Here is a 19,744-nt window from a genome sequence, read left to right as displayed (position 1 = left end):
TGGTCTTACACATCTGTGCAGTGGCACAGATTCTCAGTGCACTCAGCGAAGCACAGATACTGAGAAAGCAATCATTTCAAGGAATATTCCCACAGCACTCACAAAGACCTGTCAGCCAAAGTTGTACTTGTTACATCGCACATCATGAAGAACAACAATTCTGCAATTAAACTAAGTGCATCTCTGGCTACAGCCACTTGGTCACAAGGCTTATTGTCAACACAGGCAAAATCCAAAAACCTTAGACATCAGGTAAGCTCACAGTCAAGGCACTGAAACGCTATCCAATGACTCTCAATTACATTCATAGTGGGTGTTTTCAAATCTGGGATCATTGTCATTTTGGTCCAGAATGACAACATTTATCTGACATATTCCAATGAGCGGTTCTGCTGCCTGGTCTGTTGCTGTCACAGTGACAGGATATTCCCTCTGTTTTTCTCGATCAAATACCTGGACAGTTGTCAGAACTCCTGAGAACAAATAAAATATGAGTGTTAGAATACTATGCATCTGAGAATACAATATTTAGATGTTTATTGGACCATCAGTAAATACACTGAGATACAACCCAATAGGTTAAATACATCTGTAATGTGAATTTTAGGTTTGAAGCTTCAGTCATGAGACTTAACAACCTCAAGAACTTTAATTGCTCATGCAGACACAAACTTCCATACACTTACATCTTTGGTTCAGAAGAAAGTTAAATACCAACTAGCTTAAAGTGATGAAGTTTATAAAAATAGTTTATTTCAAAGCAAGTAAGGGACATAAGACATGTCCCGTGATCTACCCTCTGAAACTTCCACCTGAATTTAGTATCGCCCTTCTGAGTGTTTTAGTCTCTTGGTCATTTGTAAGCCTATTCTGTCTTTGGACATGTCATTGCAAGATAATGTGCACTAAAAATAGGTATTTCTTACTAATTTGTTTACAAAGGCATACAGGTTATTTTACACAGCAGAACTACCACATTTTAGGGAAAATATCAAATACTGAAATAGAAACAGTAAGAAACTACATATTTCATGGAATTAAAACAGCTTGCATCTTGTCTACTGTCAAAAAATTCAGTGAACAGCACAAAGTCTGTTCTTATTTCAGCTAGTTTTCCACCAGTGTTTCCACATGCCAGTATCAGTTCTGCCATTCACTTTACCTGTGTCAGGATGAATACTAAATGCTGGTAGGACACCATCTCTGTGCATCAAGCCATATCTCACTATACCGTTGGCTCCTTCATCAGCATCAGTGGCTTCAACTTGCAGTACGACCGTCCCTGAGGGCTGGTTTTCCAACACAGAAGCATGTTCCCTATAATAATGACACTAAGGAAAACCAAAAAATCAAAACAAAACAAAACATACCTTGCTGTTTGACCTACAGATATTAAAGGGAAAACGACAACATAACAATAATCACTGTTTAGCCACATCTCTTAATTTACACGCTTCACTTTGTGGTTTCGTTGTTACATGAACACTGAACAACTACCAGCTGGTTAAAATATTAGGATGAGAAGTGCAGCTGCATGTACTTCCAAATGCAAATATATTTCTATGTTAGCAAAAGCCTTATGAAAAAGAGCATACATTTGCCCAAACCACCCAGCTGCTCTGGTCAAAAAAGGGCCTTCCAAACCAAGTAAGACTGCAAAGAACTGATTAATGATAATCTATAAAATCAATACAAACAGTCACATTTTCCACTACCATATCAGCCATCAGCATCAAACTTTAAATTTGTAGACAACAGAATGTTAATAACAGCAAATATTCTGAAAACACATTCAAGCATTTATTTTTCACAGTAATTAACCATTTAAGCTCAGACACCAACTTCTTTCACTTCTTTCATCAATTCCAGATGCAAATTGACCAAAAGAAGCCCAATAAATTTAGAGAGGTGCTCTGGAATGTTTTGTCACAAGTCCACTGGATAGATAAACCTAACCCATCCCTCCTCACATGTCACACTGAAGCTCCAAAAGGTATTCAATAGGCCCTAACTTCTAAAATGCCAGAGATGAGGTGGGGTTCAGCAAAAGAGTCCTCACAGGGGCTGCTCAGCCATGAGAGAAGAACAAAGTATGTGAGGCTCAGAAGAGAAATGCGAGAGTTGGAGAAGATCAGGGCATCAAGAAGAGAGGGAAAAAAAAGTGGATAACCTCTTGAATTACTTATCTGCTGTGTCACTTGCAGTGACAACAGCCTTAAACATTTACTACCCAATCCAATGTATATCATCTAGTCTTATACATTTGTACCTTCTGGAAGACTGGTTTGTTGTTGTTGACATCATCAATTTTCACAATAACCTGGGCAGTGCTTGTAAGAGAACGGGGCCCTCCCGAAGCATTATCATCAGTAGCTGTGACATTAAGTACATACTCTGACCCCTGCAGCTTTGGAAATGGGCTTGAACGAAGTCTAACAAGCCCTGTAAATACAATAGGTTGCATTTTTTTATTTTGATGCATTAACCAATTACTGTTACTCTTCTCAGTAGTAAGCAAGACAACACCCATTCAGATTTACCTACTTAGAAACAAACCTCAAGGCTGCTACAGTTCAATTTTCATGGTATTTTCACTGCAGTCTGATATTAAAACAAAAATTAAGACGGTACAACAAGAAATTTGTCTGAAGGAGACAACAGCTACAGCTCAGCTGACTCTTCTGTTTCCACCAAAATATACCCAGAAACATTGTGGCAGACTTCTGTTACCTGCGACCATATTTTCAGGAATCTGAATCTAATATTAAAACTGCAAAATAAGGTTTGCAATGAAATCAAAATTTCATGCTAAGTGAACTCTAAAAGATAAAGAGTTGAGGCAGCTCTCTCCTTCATATATATTCAACGTCTTTCAGCGTATGCTTTGAAAAATATACAAGATTTTGACTTCAGTTCATAACACAGGAATAATACACAGTTTTTGTTTGCTGTAGCAGCAAGGAGCTTATACATTATTACCTTTCTTAGGGTCAACAATAAAGTTTCCTTTTTGATTCCCAGAGGGAATATCATAAGTCACGCCATCTCCATCAGGGTCAACAGCACTGACTGCAGCTACCAATGTATTTGGGCCTGCATCTTCAGAAAGGAAGCTCCTGTAGCTGTTAAACAGAATTACGATCATCTATGAAATTTAGATAGAAAAAAAACCACAAAAAAAAACTATAGGACTTCTACTTACTACATGTATAAATGGAACTGCAGAGATCTCTAATTTATTACCGTAATTACACTACTAATATGCTAATTTGTAACAAAATTAAACGATAGCACTGATGATTTATCCAACTTCCTATTTCTCATGTCTTTCTATGGTTACCGCCTGCAGATTTCCATTGTAAACTTCCAGCACTGTTGACGTTTTCAAGCTTAGCTCTACAAGGTTTGAGCTAAACGCAGAACTTGTTGATTTATTTTGTCCATCAAAGTTATACAATTCACAGAATCAAAGCAAATATTTACTAAATTTAGAAACACTGTCTGTTATAGCATTTTGCACACATTGCCAAAGTAGTTTCAGTGCAGACTTTGCAGCAGGACAAAGATCAGATCTGGGGGGTATGCGCATAATGTCACTTTTACAAAAATCTCTCCTCAGGACCAGGCACATCACTGACACTGTAAGCTCTTAAGAGGCATTATCAGCCTAAGCTTAATGCTCTCGGTAGTAGAAAAGCCCCCTGCTTTAGCAAAGTCCCAAATACTTATTATTTTCTCTGACTGGATTTGGCATAGGCTGAGCTAAGTGTACAACAGACCAGCCTATGGTGGACATCCCAAACCTCAGCCACAACGATGAGTTACAGCTGGCTCTGCCCAACAGCACAGATAAAATACATGGGTATTGCTGCACTCAGAAAACTCAGGTCTGCTTACAGGCCCGCTCTTCACATTTCATAGCAAATATAATCCTCAAGACCTCAGCTGTTACAGAAAATAATTTAATCTTGACACCTACATATCACTATGCAGAGATCAGCATAAAACTCAAAGGAAAAGGAGACAGATGCACAGAAAACCTCTCTCTTGTATTTGCTGTCCCAGTAAGAGTTTTCACCACAACATTTTCAGCAACAGCTTTTTATCCTTCCCCAGTTTAATATGTGATGAATTAAAAGAAGTAAATTATTCTGGTTTAGCTCAGTCACAACCCTAGTGTGCTACCTTAAATCCTTATCTGGAATGCAAATGAGCAGCAATTCTGATAACTGTGAAAATGAAATGTAGGGACAGAAGAGTTCAAGTCATCAGAAAAGATCACTTAAAAAGCAGAAAGTAGAAACTGGCAAAATGAGAGAGTAGGTGCTTTAAGAAGAGCTGAAGAAAAAAGGTTCCTGGCAAGCAGTCATGAATTTAGCCTGGATTGTAAATCTATTTAAACAAAGGGCAGGAAGGACAACATCATCATCTTGGTTTGTATTAGCCTTGCAGAGGTTCTCAACACGAGCCAATTTGTGGGTGTTCACAACGAATTTCTCTCACAGAAAACTTCAGCTATGTTCAGTTACTTCCCAAGTTGCCACAATTCACGTAGTTGATAAAAGCTATTCATTGTGTATCCAGGAAAAAGTTACTTAAAATGCTACTAAATTATTAATTAGCAAATTAACTTATTAAGAAACCAACAAAGAGATCAGCTGAAGACCACAGAACTGCAGGGGTTGGGAGGGGCCTCAAGAGATCATGGAGTCCAAACCCCTGCTACACAGGTTCTGCACAGCAGGTCGCCCAGGCAAACATCCAGGTGGTTCTGACATTTCATGAATGGAAAACAATTAATTGTTAGGATACTACTGTAATTTCATTTTCAACTGATCTAAAACTAACTAGGAGAAATGCAAGATCTGTCAAAAGAGACTGTCTAGATACCATCCCTATCTAAATACATACACAAGTCTTTTTTCTTCAGCTCTACGAGGGTCTCTGCTGTCAGTCTAACTCGCAAACTCGGTTGAACCTAAGCCAGTTACCATCCTATCATAATCAGTCTTCTGACTAAAACAACAACAAAAAAACAGTAACAGTCAAATAAGAGAGATTTCGGAATATATATTTACATTGCCTGGGAAAACTCAGGAGCTTCATCGTTTATATTTGAAATATGGATCCTAACAGTTGCTGTCCCAGTCTTTGGATCTTCCCCTTTATCCACAGCCATAATTATGAACTCATAAAGATGGTCAGGTCGTTCATAGTCCAGTTCTCTTGCTGGGAATATAGTACCATGAGAAGTAATACTGAAGTCTGGACTCAAAGTGTAATACAATATTTCAGCATTTTCTTTTGAATCACAGTCGGTGGCTGTCACTGTCAGAAGAGAAAGACACTGTGTAGATCAGAGTCCATGAACTGGAATGCGAGTACTTTAACAAGAGAATTAGTGCGTAATATAAAACTGTAATAGCATTGCCTTGGCATGTAGTGCTCAAAATGATTCATAAAACCGTGCTGTACCCTGTGCTTTTATTCAACCAGCCTCTCAAGGTAAGTTATAGGGGGATGAAAAAAACATGTTAAGGACCCTGATTGAATTAAGCCACTAGATTTTGCTATTGATAGGCTTAAAATGCCCAGTATTACCAAGAACATATTCCTACACAGAGCTATATATACTCACGTCCATCTGATATATACTGTTGACTTAAGATCATTTGGACAGATTAGACTGTGTGATTAAAGATGAAACGTTTACATATAGTACTTAATTGATGCAAATGAAAATAATGAGCTTGTCAGATCCCACTCAAAACCCACAAAAATCTAAAAACTCAGTCACCAGAAGAGTACTGACAGGCTACCATCAGCACAGGATAAATCACTGTGTAGAACAATAGCAGGTTATAAAATCCTATTTACCAGGAAACAGTAATTTTTCTGTGGTTTAATTTCCTTCTTACCCTCAAGATTTATAAAAGCTTTGTCTATGGGTGAAAGACCTGTTTCCTTCATGTCTTGTCCTCCAAAATTGTTTGGGCTGTGGTAGTAGTAAATAATTATGACCAATTCAATTTCAGATGCCAAAGAGTTGTGCCTACCTCATCCTGAGGCTTCCTAAAGTGAAATCTAATTAGTGGAGGGGAAAAAAAACATTCGTACTAAATGTAACAAATGGTTTTGAAGGTACTAACCTTGTAGAAGTGCAGTAGTCATAGTAACTGATTCAGGAACACTGACTTTGCTGTAAATGGACTGCTGGAATTCTGGAGCACAATCGTTCACATCAGTGATTACAACCACAACCTCAGTGGAAAGAGAGTGAGTTAAATGGCATCCAAGTGGAACAAGGTAACAACTCCATTGCTCTAGAAATACTGGATGGAAGAATTAGCTGAGACCTCCAGAAGCCACAGAACATAGGAAAATTCATTTTGCTCTTATTGCTCTTTTCCTGCTGAGAATTGCTTAGATATTACATCACATACTTGGAATTGTCAAGTCCTCATCCCCCACAGCAACATTTCCATTCATATTTTACCTCCATGGGTAATTTCCTACCATTAGCTCAAATGGAAATGCACTGTCTGCTTCCAAAGCATCCTATTGCCATTACCTCCTAACACTTCCATTATTTGTAACACCAAAAATTCTACAGGTGCACATAAAACTGACTTCAGCCCAAATAAATGTGTAAAATCATCATAGAATCTTCTTTCAAGTTAAATTCTATCATTCTTCATCTTCTAGTACCTGAAAGGGTCAATGGAAACTATTGGTCTCCAGTGTGCCAAAGCCACAGTTTGTTACGCTTAAATACTTTGTGTCCTCACACTTGTTCCTAGAAATTCTACCTCCTGTTCTTTTGGTGACGTACACCTTATTGGCTGCAGCAGGAGCAAGTGCGATATGACACGGATTTCTGAAATCAGAGAATCTTGAATTCAAACTGTGATAACTGTATTTAGAAATACTTTTGCTGCCAAACAGCTTTCTGATACACCATGAACTACCACCTTTCGCCATGAGTTTATTACCTCCTCTCTTTACTACTATGATGGAATGGCATGACTGGTCCCTAAGAAACAGCCTTCTCAGGATCAGCAAGAATAACAGGAGCTAAACCAGTCCTCCCCACCTACCCAGAGATAAGAATCCTTGTTAATGTCCATAGCAAATCTGTACAGAGATGGGGAAGGACTCAAAGGAACACAAAACCATACAGACATATAGAACACCAGAGGTGAACACCTACCTCAGCTGCACTACTGAACTGCTCATTTTCCTCTGCTCTGACCAAAAGAAGGTACTGGTGTTGGTCACTCTCGTAATCCACGCTCCGCGTTAAGCTGATATCCCCTGTTGCCTGATCAATGTTGAACAGACCACTTGGGTTGGTTAGCAAAGCATAGCTCAGGGATTTGTTTTGATACGATACAGCACTGACCCTAAGAAAGCTGCAATAAAAAAAATATAAAAGTCTCTTAAGCATATAATAATTCAACAGTGAAAAATACAGCAAAAAATACTACATATCAGCTGCAATCCCATAGATCTGATTAGAGCAACACATGATGACTGCTCTACCTGAACTCCAAATTCACATATTTAATAACACAGTATTTCTATCATCTTGAGATTAAATGGAGAAAGATTCTTGCAAGCTGAGCACAGGAAGGATTAAAACCAGAGAAACAGAGGACTTTATTTTGTAGCAACTGAATTTTGCTCTATCTTTCTTATCAGGCAGTGATGATTCTAAGGCAGGAAACATAAGATGCAAAACATTCCCTTTAATAATGACAACATAGTTAATTTGCTGCTTCAGTTATACTGGTCTAAAGTTTCAGATACCTGCAAACAGGGAAAAGGCATCCACTGGCCATGTGACACTGTACATAGAACTATAGGATTTTAGCTTATCTGGCAGCCTTTTTTCCCCTAGAAGTGCTTGAAGCCTTCAAGTGGGAAATGTATTTGCAGCATGAGGTAAAAGAAATACATGATAAAATAGTAATTGTTAAGGGGTTTAAAGCAGAATATTAATTCCTCAAATGGTTGTTGCCTTATTGTGATTATTTCATAAGAGAAAGGATTTCATCCCCTCGAAGAGCCCCACAATATGTAGGATCACTGACAATTGCATTCAGAAAGACAAAGCTCTGTTTGTCTGAATACTTCTGTCCTTTCCTTATTTCCATGCTGCTGCCTTCTAAATTCCCTCAGGTGCAATGCTGAAACACTGCAAAAGGTTGCTGTAGGTCACTTTCTTGCTTTATTCTTCTTTCTTATCATTCTGTAGTCTCAGTCAGTTTAAGCCAGCACAAGACCATGTTCCTGCCAATAGGAATTACTTTGCTCTCCTTTTCTCTCTCCACCCCAGCTGCATGTCCATGCCACATCTCCTATCCTGTCAGCACAATCACAAGGCTCAGCTGCGAGCACATCTAACAACCCAGCTGAAAACTCTTTCCTTTTTCACTCTTTTGTGTCTTTCCTCGGATCAGCCTGCCAGCTCAGCTAGCAAATTAAAGCTAATGCTGGACCAAAGGAAAGGTTTGGTAATGCTTCTTGTCAGCAGCAGTCTTAAATCAACATACACTTGAGAAACTCCAGCCCCACAGATGCAGTGCATAACAGCAGCTCTATTTTCCTGCAGTTGGTCTAATTTAGATATTAGAACTTCAGTATTCCACAGTGATTTTCAGGACTGCTTCTGGTTCGCACACAACAGTAAAGCACTTTCAATGGGCACCCTGTCCATATTAAAACCCCTTATGGCATAGTAATAACCATATCAAATATTGAATTCTTTTTGGATGTTACACAAATTGACAAACCAGCTGATCTCCTATCATTATAACAGGTGTGCAAGCCTATTTTTTTTAGCAGTAACAAAAAAAGAGCTGCAAAGAATTCCCTTATTATACATGCTCATTGAACAGCAGATACCTGTGAGGTAATCTAGCATTACACAGTTCTTTAATTTCTTTTATGCCTGTGCTAAATAACTTTGTTGAAGTTCTAAAGAAAAACATTATTATTTGTTATTAACAGCTGCTGATTTTATTTAGTTTTTTATCTTGTCAAACTTCAGACACTGTAAAACTGTTGTAGACTGAACAGGAAAATACAATGCTGCAGATAGTAACAGAGCTGATTAGCAGCTGAAAGGCCACACAAGGGAGATGTTTACTGGGGGAAAAAAAATAAAGATATTTTCAATTCAACTGAAGAAAGAAAATGTTTCCCCTGATACCAAAAGAATTTGTGAAAGACGGAACAGAGTACTCAGGTGGGCCTCCATTACTAACACTTTCTGTGCTATTTGGATGCACATGGTTAGCCAAAGGATGGAGGAGTAAAGTGACAAGTTTTGTGGCATCTTCATTTTCACTTGGTTTGTCACCAAGATTGATGAAGACAGCAAAGACAGCCTCTTGTTTTTTCCAACTTTCATTTGGAAGAGAATGTACTTTTCCAAATGCTGACACATACAACTCATACACCTTCATGCCAAGACATCTTCCTTTGTGATGTACCGGTTTTAACTTGAATTCTGCATTTTGTTTGAAAATTAAGAGACAATTCTGCTAATACTTTTCTTATTGTTTAAAGAAATAAAAATTTAAAAAATCACACTTATTCACCACCACTTTTCTGTATAAAAGTGTGACTAAAATACATCAAATGAACCTAATCACTTCAATTAAAATATCTGAATTAATATTCACAGTATCTACGATTCATAGTCAATAATACTGAGGCTTTGGGGAGATCAAGCAGAAGTTAAACTAAGACATAAAATCACCAGACTACTTTCTTCCTGTTACTTACGATTTTCCTTCTGCTATGTTTTCAGGAACATAAACCAAGTATGATGTCTCGGTGAACTGTGGTGGTCGAAAGCCAGCAATTACAGAAACAGAGGCTGGAGACCCTTTGCTTCCAAGTTTATCTGCTGCTAGCACAGTCAGTAAATACTCCTTGTTCCTCACCAATGGCAAGCCTGTTGTTTTAATCCAGCCCGTGTCCTTCTCAACCTCAAATCTGCCTTCTCCACCTAGGAAGAACAATCATGAACTGCTGTCAGCAAGAACATCTTTGTTTGATTAATACTGAGAATAGGGAATCAATTCCCAAGTTGGTTTTGTCTTAGAATTAATATTAATGGAAAAACATATAAAAGGTTTGTTTTGAACTCATTAATTACAGTGCTGACTGCATTTCTAAACTGCATTTTACTTTGTTGGACAACTGTCAGCCTTCTTTAGTCTACAATATTTTGCTGTTATTTGATGCTGAAATATCACTCCGAAGAAAATACCCTGCTTCCAAACTGACCAGTCTGTCCATATACTCATTACAAGTTTGTCTTTCTCACCCACAACACCAAAGGCTTGTAAAGCTTTCCTAAATAGGATAGGAAGGTTTTCCACTAAAAGTGAAAAGACAAAAACATCACAATACTGAAGCTCAATACAAACACCAAAATGAGATTTACATTTACCTTCCAGGAGAAAATATTCTACGGTTCCATTGATCCCTTCATCCGCATCCACAGCCAGCAGCTTATATACTTCAGTTCCTTCTGTAGCTTGGGGAGAAACCACGGCCAAGAACGGGAAGGGCTCCATGGCCCATTCAGGTACGTTGTCATTCACATCCATCACAGTAAGTGTTAAGTGCAACAAATACCATTCTTTCCCTAGCAGTCAAATTAAAATGAAGAAATACTTAGGTACATAACAGCATGCAGAGTAACAAACTCATATCCTGAGGATACAATGTCTGCAATACTCTTGGCATGCCATCCAGAAAAACCTTTTGGCTCTTCTCCTACTGTCATCCACATACAGACTTAATGGGAAAAAAAAGTTATCACAACTACTGCCAAACTGCAAGACTGGAGTGACTCATATTACTTCCTGCTGAACTTCTTAACCTGCATGTATTTATTCACCAAAAAGTACATCGTGGTTGAAGAATAGCTGTTTCAACTGAGGAAGTACAAATACATCCAGATACAAACTCCTCTTGTCACTTATTGTTAGTTCACTGAACATTAATATGATGGTTCTTAACACACAATCATAGATGAGGTACACCACTTGTAAGGAAACTATGGACAACAGCGTCAAGAGTGAGATTCATCCTCAAATGACCCAATAAGCTTTAGTAATCAAAAATTAAAAGGACTTAGAAACGTTCCCCCCCAGTACCTGCCATTTAATAGTTAAGAGACCTTAATGTTATTTGACATCTGGGCAAGATCAAAGCTCTCAGCAATATGTTGGGTACCTCTGAAACATCTGAATACTTCAGAATTTCATTCGGATAGTCGGCAGGAACTGTACTTCATATAATCAAAGAGACAGGCATAAGTGCCTCTCTTGACCTGCCTATGTATCCACTGCTCATGGCCTTGCAGGTCTTACCAGTATGTTATCTTCTTCCATCAATCACAGCCAATCTGATCCTCAAGCAGTACTACATAAATCATCAAGGTTAGAGATTATTTCCCTTTCAGATGAAGGCAATCTGGAGGAAAATTCCTGTAAGTAAGTTTCCCCTTGACTGCGTACCATATATCAAAGCAAGACCTACAACAGAACTGCACAGGACTATACTTGCCTGCACTGAGACCTACAAATGTAACCTGACAACTTGTAGAAACAACATCAGGGTGTCCAACGAAGCATGACCAGACAAGGACTTGCCAGAGGACAAAGAATGTGATGAAGAGACTGGCGTGGACAATAATGTGTAATGTATGTATTTATAGCAGGACACGACATTAACAAGTTTCAAGAACATGAATCTGTTTAAAATATAATTCCCTATTCCAACAACTGCTGCAAATAGTTAACAGCTTCTCATTTGTTTTAATTGCCATGAGATACATCCTACACAAGGTGGTCTCTTTCTTACAACTGGCATCTTTTGTAACCAACATGGTTGCTTTCCTACAGAAGGAGTGGAGCTAAAACCAGATCTCCAACTGGTCTTTAATAAGGTATGTGAAAATCATTTTTTCCACAGGAGAGAATTAAACACTGTCATTTATGAAAATGATTTCTGATTCAACAGCAGAGGAAGGAGGGGAATTTTAGAGCAATATCTCTCTTTAGTAGTTTAAGGTGTCTCGCTGCTACCCTCCAACAGCACACACACCACCATCCCCAGCAGGTACCAATAGCTATATTAACTACATGTATACACTAGTATGTCAGTATCAGTACTAGATCTTTCCATGTCTGCTGTAGTACATTATGATTAATAGTGGTTTATTAGTAGTATATAAGTACTACATCATGGAAGAAATAATACACTAAAATTCCACTCAAAATCTTAGCAAAAACAGCTTAAAACTGATAATCCTCTGGGTATTTGGGTTAAGTCCTACAAACACACAAACGGGTTCTACTTAAATTATCAGTTCAAAACATGGAGTGGTGACAGCAAGGCAACATGCCTGCAACTGCATTCAGCAGCACAAGGCCAAGGAGATCCTACATAAGGAAGCTGTCACAGGTCCAATCACCCTGGAATGAACTGCCATACAGTGTTGGAACACACTGCCAATAGGAATTTCTCAATATTACACACAGGATACTTGACTTTCAAGTCAGGCACGCTGTAGATATCTTACACAATTTTTGTTCCTTAAAAAACTCCTCCTAGAAGAATAGTACGCTGCTAGTTATCTTGTAGGCACATATGCAGATTTTGCATCTAACATATTTCCCTCCATAACCTGAGATAACAGAAAAATGTAAATAACTGCTTTCTTGCAAACACAGCAACAAGACAAAGTTCAAGGCGGTTCTTGTTGCATAGGATGACAGTAACGTAACAGTGGAACACCTCACATTAAAAATTAGCGTTCTTTAGAAGCTATACAGTATTCAAATGGATCCAACCAACTTCATTTGATCACTAAGTGTGTTCCCCTCTCCATTTGTCTTCAGTACAATGAAAACAGGTTACGTGAGCAGACTGCTCTTTACGCACATTTGCAAACACCACTTACCAGTCCCTTTGCAACATCAAAACTCCCCACATCTCTAGAGTTTATAGAGAAAAATAAAACTAATGTTATGAACTCCAAACCAGAGGCTTTCCCTGCTTTAGCTGCTTAATTCCCTATTAGAGTCAATTCATCTCTCACCAAAAATCCTTCTTAGGGGAGCTCATTCTGACATTCCCTCCCATAGGAATGACTTCCTTTTTATCTCAATATTACTGACAAACACCACAGAGCTGAAATTCATTCCCTAACACCAAATCAATCTTACTAATCTGCTGCTGAACCCTCATCACAGGTACCCATCTACAATTGCTTATTTTTCACAGGTGGCTGAAAAACGACGGGCACAGAAAGGATCTCATACACCACCTTGAACACTCTGAACTCAGACTGCACTGTGTAACAAAACATGCTAGCTGGTAGAAGTTTCTGCTTGTGGGAAACATGTTGATATGCAACGACCCACTTTTTAACCTGCAGAGAAAAGGAATACATGTTCTGCCACCAACCTAAACTGTGAGAGGGGCGGGAAGGACAGGAAGGCATTAGCTCTTAGCAGCTCAGTTAACCACAACTTCTGATGCTCAGCACTGCTTGAACCCAACCTCAAAATCATATGAGCTGAAATAGTCTGATTGCAATTCCAAACAGCATCGGTTGGATTTGCCTCCAAACCCATCTCCCTTCACCATGTCAAATTACAAAAGATGCTGTCAATCTGCGAGATGCGGCGTACTTTCAGACTTCCGATTTCATTAGGATTATGACGGCCTTTTCTCTCAAGAATCCAATGGAGGCATCTGTAAGACGAGATTTGAAAATAAAATTATCGTATTCATTAAAAATGTGGGTTTCCCTGCCACGGTATAACTGATAAAACTGACAACACCAGACATTCTGATTTCTACATCTGTCAATACAGAGCATTTACTTGAGTGAACATGTCTCTGCAATTGCAGACAAATACGCTACATGCCTTGAATTTACCGAGGGGAAAGGTATTGTATTATCATGATTAAACAACACTGGGTGAGAAGCCGGGTTGCTCTGGCATTTTTAGGTCATTCCAGTTTACTCTTAAAACTTTATAAGGGAGTTAAAAGTCTTGCAAGCCTTTAAGTCAATATCACCATGACATTCTCATCTATATGGGTCACCAAACTATCTACTCAAGCCAGTATTTTTCCCTTTGCTTTTAAAGTTTTTCCAACTCCTACACGTTTACCATAGATACACAAATGATTCTGAAACAAAGGACTTGTTCTTTGTTTGGGTTAAGACAAAGGAAATATAGTTTGCAATAGGATGCTTTGAAGTACAGTAGTTTGCTCATAACTAAAAAGCAACCCTTGTAATGAGATTAAGGGGCTCAAGTTGCGGACAGCCTCCATTCTCTCCTAATTAGACCTATCTATTTCATAGATAGAGTTTGCCATGTCCTTACCCTCATCTGGCTTTTAAAATAGAAGTTAAAACATGAAAAATGAACTAAAAATAAAAGTAAAGAGTCAGAGGAGTTGCATGATCATGTCAGGGTGCATCTATTAATTACCAATTAAAAGAGAGTAAAGTGAAAACCATTTTACCGGGGATTCCCAGCGCAGCATGCATCTACCAACAGCAACAGACTAAAATCCAAGTATGCCCCAAAGTGAGATAAAGGACTGCATGTTAATAAACACAGCAAACATCCCGAGATAACAGATAACAGGTCTTAAATGGTGACTACCATAAAGCTTTGTAACAAGAGAACTGAGATATACAGGGAGCAGCTACTGTGCATGTGCGAAGCAAGAAGACCTCTTGAAACTTTGCTTAGGACTTTTTGGGGGAAAAAAGTCCCCATTTAAAGGAGTGGAATTTCTTTATATGAGTAAGATTAACCTTCTCAAACAATCAGATTTCCTTATTTAAGGAATTACAACACCTCACCAGAATAAGGAATGTCTGAATGCTGTACATTATTAGGTGAACCAAAAGGAAACAGCTTTCTAACTGCTGGACTTGGTTTACAGCACAACAGTTTGAAGCAAAAATAAAAACTAAAATAAAACTATTTCAGAATCAAAGGAAGTTTAACTTAATTGCTACGTCAGTCATGGGATCAATATCCAATTTGTTATGTTATAAATCAGCTTTAAGACAGATCCTATCCATATGTTCTACAATTCCATAGTTCACTGCTTCCATCAGATTAACGGATATGCACTGGAATTCAGTTAGATCTTTTAAAATAAAAGGAAAGAAAAAAGCCTATTACTCTTGTAGAAACTAAATGTTTGAGATGACAGACAGTGCATCTAACAGCTTTGCTGCTCAAGTCCCAGAAGACTTACAAAGGTATCTTTAATCAGACTGCCTGGCATAGACTGTGTGTAATGTTCGGACTGAATGAACACCAAGATGGTGCTTCAAAGCTTCCTGAAATATTCCTTTCTAACACAAGATCCTCAAATTGTCAGCACCCACAGCTGCCCCAAACACACACACAGTGTTCACTTTCTTTCAGTTTCCTAATGTGAAATCCACTGCAGCTTAAAGAAGTACATCTGTCTGAAATGGATGGCTTCAACTGAAGCTCAGGGTGATGTGTAACTGTCAAAGATCATAAAAGAGCTAATAGGAACCACACAAGACCAAATATCAGCCAGTGATGGTCCACAGCAAATCAGTACAGCTCTTAAGGGACTAAGGTCTCAGATAGAATAAGAACAGATGAGCCAAGGATGCAAACCTCTAAGATTTAAAATATAGGCATCACTGATGTTTGTACCTCCACTCTATACATTGACTCAGACACGACAAGTTGTGTTAATTTAAAGAGGACAAACACACCTGACTGCTGCTAACTATCTGGAAGGCATGCCCAGCATCACCCCCAGGAAATCCTCTGATAAGAAAAAATGAAAGACGGGATTACCCAGCTAATGCCCATGGATGAAGTAAGGTCAAAGGAGCTCGTGATGGAGGAGGATTAGTGTGATGGGATCTTTCATGCACTTCCCCCAAGCATTAACAGAATAATATTGGCTCTGTCTCAAATGAAATGTTAGCTCTATGAGTGTAAGAGTCTGTGAGCGTAAGATATTTTTCCTTCTGTTCACTGGACAAAAACCTGAAACAGCACTATGCTCCTGGGAGGTCTAAATAAATTAATTGTGCCCTAATAAATGAAATAAGAAACAAAATGCTACAGAAAATGTAAGCCTAACCAACACTTCTTCCAGGAATGGGTAAGTGAAGAATAGAGCTCAGAGCTGGATGGCCATAGAGGTCAACCAGAGGAATGCGCTTGTCAAGGACCAGGAGACAGCAAACATCTTCAAGAAGCCAAGCCTGAAATTTAGGAATTCAGTTTAGAATCTGGTGTACAAGACTAATGTATGAGTCTTTCGTGGTGTTTCCCATTGATTTTGGTTTTAATACCAACTTTTGCAAAATGTAAATACACTTGGGGCCTGTCTTAAGAGTTTCAAATTCGTGACTTCAGATCTTTTAAGATTACATCTATGTCCATTGTAAGATTACATCTTTGTCCATTGGCTAGGAAAGCAATTTAAGTTCTTGTGGTATTAAGGACAGAGAGAGTATTTAATATAAATGCACATGTGCTTGCCAAGGGGAAGGAAGGATGTGCTGCTCCGCCTGTCAAAGATGAATGTGGAGTCCAGAGTGACTGCAAGGCAGGCAGGGACCTCAATGTCAGTGAGCAGGAAGAGCAGAGCAGGGCCTGTGATGTACTCTGGGTCACCCAGCAGTGCAGCCATCACCAGACAGGTCTGTGGTAATGAGGTATGACTGAGGTCAAGCCAGGGAGCCGGCTAGGAAGGCAGCACAGGGTCAGAAAGGCACAAGCCAAGCATAGAATTCCATACCCTAGTGGAGATTGGGTCAGGCTGGAGTTGCAGCACAGCCCCCCCCCCAAGGCATGGGGCAGAGGCTGCAGGCAGGGCTGCCCATCACTGAACACCCTACAGGGGCTGCCCTCCCAGAACACCCGGCTCTGCCAGCCAGCCTTCAGGAATCCAGCACGGCTTCCCAAGCCTGTCTCAAACACTTTAACCATTACATTAGACAACGAGTATTCAGCAACTTGAAGAGTTCTGAAGGTACTAAGTCACCATCAACCTGATTAAAACAACAGTACTAACAAAGCCATCTTTTAAAATGCCCGCTCCTTGAAACAAATAGCTACCAACATGCAAAGAACATTACTCTGCACACTGTTACTTGCCCTCCACCTGGTCTCTGAGAGCCCGAATCAAGCTAAATAAAGATGATTATCTACTTGATCCTACTGGTGGTAACATATCAAGCTAGTGGAAAACACTACAAAGCTATTTTCTATAACTACACGACAGAGAATTAAAAGAAGACCTAAAAATAATATAAAGCTGGCTGTGTTTTTTTAACTGGGTTATCCGGCCTTGCTTCAGGAAAGCAATCTGCAACATGGCAGTGTGACAAGCTCAGTTGAGAGCAATCTCAGGCTTTCCCACTCAGACCAGATAAGAGTGAAAGCCATCACAAAGGTGAGAGTTGTAGTAACCCGGGGCAAGGCAGGCTTCCACTGCTGCGATGTCATCCCAACCCTGATAGAGGCAGCTGCAACATCGACAAAGGGCTGAAACTCGAGCTACATGACAGAGCGGCTGAAAATCCCAGAAGCACCATCAGATTGACCCGATAGATCCTGTCACTGCCGACGAGCAACGACAGCCCCGTCACACGGCCTCACTTGGGGCTGAGCACACAGACAGGGCACAGAAAGCATCTGCCCCGCAAAGGGGACTGTCGGCTCCTGGTTGGCAGCCAGAGCCAGGGGTTGGCATCCAGCTGCTGCAGCGGCACTCTGTCAGGCCAGGCCCAGTTCTGCCGCTCTCCGGGACACAGGAGTAGAGACCGGCTCCACAGGGAGACTCCGCATCTTCACATCGCCACAAGCACAGGCAGCACAAACAAGAGATGCCAACAAATGCTCGCCGTCCGCTGACTTACAAATATAGCGGAGTTAAACGGCGCTCGGGTAGGTGAAAAAATATCACCCAAGGCAATGGAAAAATCTGAACAAACCAACCAAACGAAAACCCAACAGCTGTCAAGTAGCCAGAGATAAGCGATGTAGGCCGTCCTACGGACGCCGCGTTGAGGTCCCGTGCAGTTTTCTGTGCCGCTCGTTAATGACTCCGAGTTTCAGCAGCCGCAGCACGGGCACCGCGCCGTCCCCATCCCGCGGCACCGGCGGCGTTCCGACCACCGACAAAGCAGGAAGCCCGCAGCCCCCAGCCCCGCCGCGGAGCCCACCCGCCCCGTCCGAACCCCACGGACGCACCTGCTCGCTGCCGGACGCGGACGAGGACGTCCCACGCGGCCGCCTCCTCCCGGTCCAGGGGCGCTGCGACCGTCACCGCGCCGCCGTCCCGCTCCACGCGCAGCGGCGACCGCTCGGCGGGCGGGGACACGAGCTCGAACCGGGCGGCGGCGAAGGGCGCGGGAGGCAGCGCGGCCACGAAGGTGCCGGGCCGGGCGTCTTCGGGCACCGCCAGCGCCAGGGGAGCGGCCGAGGGCGGCGACGGCGGAGGAGCCCGGCGGCGGGCGCGGGGCGGCGGCAGGCGGCGGGGCTGCGGCAGCACCTCCAGCTCCAGCGGCTCGCTGAGGAGCGGCGGCCGGCCGCGGTCCCGCGCGTAGAGGCGCAGCGGGATGGGCGCGCGCAGGTGCAGCAGGGAGCGCACCAACAGCACGCGCCCGCTGCGCGGCACCACGAAGAAGTGCGCGCTGCTCGGCCGGGCGAAGTAGCGCAGCTCCGCGTTGCGCCCCGAGTCCGCGTCCTCGGCCCGCGCGTGCCACACGGCGGAGCGCAGCGCCAGAGTCTCCTCCACGCGGAGCCGCGTGACGCCGCGGGGCGGCCCCCCCACGAAGCGCGGCGCGTTGTCGTTGTCGTCCAGCACGCGGACGGTGAGCGCGGCCAGCTCGGCGGGGGCGGCTCCGCGCGGCGCGCAGCTCCGGCAGCACAAGGCCAGGCGGAGCGAGTAGAGCGGCCGCGCCTCGCGGTCCAGCGGGCGGCGGGTGCGCAGCCAGACGCGGCCCGAGCGGGCGTGCAGCGCCGCCTGGAAGTGCGCGTGGCCCTCGCCCAGCAGCTGCAGGCGCCAGCGGCGGCCCCGCACCTCGGCGCACCACGGCTCGCGCCCCAGCCGGCTCAGCGGGATGCTCAGCCCCTGCACGCGCGTGCCCGCCGGCCGGTTCTCCGCCACCTGCCCGCCGAACGACGGCCGCCTCCTCCGCGGGGCGACGCGGGACGCGGCCAGCGCGCAGCACAGCAGGCAGCACAGCAGGCAGCCCGCAGCCCGCACGGCACCGCGCGGCCCCATGCCGGCTCCGGACCGCACCGCCACTGCGCCGAGCGGCGCGGGGAATGGCAGGGCGGGGTGGGGCCGACCGAGGGACAGGGGCGCGCCCGGCCAATCCCCGCGGGCGGCGCCGATGGGAGGGCGCTGAGGGCGCTGAGCCGCGCGGTGCCGCCGCTCGTCCCGCCAGCATCACCCGGCAGCGCCGCCCCGCCGCGCTCCGAGCCCCTCCGCGACCCGCGGTGCCGTCCGGCTGCCTCACCGCACGCACGGAGCGGGCTCCGCTGACAGCCGCGGGTCTGCGGGGCGTCGCGCTGAGCTCTGCGTGACTTTGCAGCACGTCACAGTTCTGAGTTGTGGAAAGGTTTGTGTCCAGCTGCTGCTCCGTGAGCGCCCAGCTCCGCGGGAGCGACCC

The 19,744-nt window shown here is 42.8% G+C and overlaps 1 protein-coding gene across 1 annotated transcript in view; it reads right to left on the bottom strand.

The window, feature by feature from the left end:
* The window catches only part of LOC140257248 (neural-cadherin-like), a 43,213-nt gene extending 23,860 nt beyond the window's left edge, over nucleotides 1-19,353 (bottom strand). The window contains exons 1-10 of the mRNA XM_072346422.1: nucleotides 18,318-19,353; nucleotides 10,466-10,663; nucleotides 9,793-10,018; nucleotides 7,211-7,412; nucleotides 6,150-6,261; nucleotides 5,079-5,328; nucleotides 2,980-3,122; nucleotides 2,270-2,442; nucleotides 1,163-1,331; nucleotides 303-473 (exon numbers count right to left, since the gene is read on the bottom strand). Of these exons, the coding sequence (XP_072202523.1) occupies nucleotides 303-473; nucleotides 1,163-1,331; nucleotides 2,270-2,442; nucleotides 2,980-3,122; nucleotides 5,079-5,328; nucleotides 6,150-6,261; nucleotides 7,211-7,412; nucleotides 9,793-10,018; nucleotides 10,466-10,663; nucleotides 18,318-19,353 (2,680 nt within the window). The remainder of the gene's footprint in view (nucleotides 1-302; nucleotides 474-1,162; nucleotides 1,332-2,269; nucleotides 2,443-2,979; nucleotides 3,123-5,078; nucleotides 5,329-6,149; nucleotides 6,262-7,210; nucleotides 7,413-9,792; nucleotides 10,019-10,465; nucleotides 10,664-18,317) is intronic.
* Between the last annotated feature and the right edge of the window lie 391 nt (nucleotides 19,354-19,744).

The sequence above is a fragment of the Excalfactoria chinensis genome, chromosome 11, assembly GCF_039878825.1.
Source record: "Excalfactoria chinensis isolate bCotChi1 chromosome 11, bCotChi1.hap2, whole genome shotgun sequence".
NCBI lineage: Eukaryota > Metazoa > Chordata > Aves > Galliformes > Phasianidae > Excalfactoria > Excalfactoria chinensis.
Note: the sequence above shows the minus strand (reverse complement) of the source record. Positions and strands in the feature narration are given on the sequence as shown.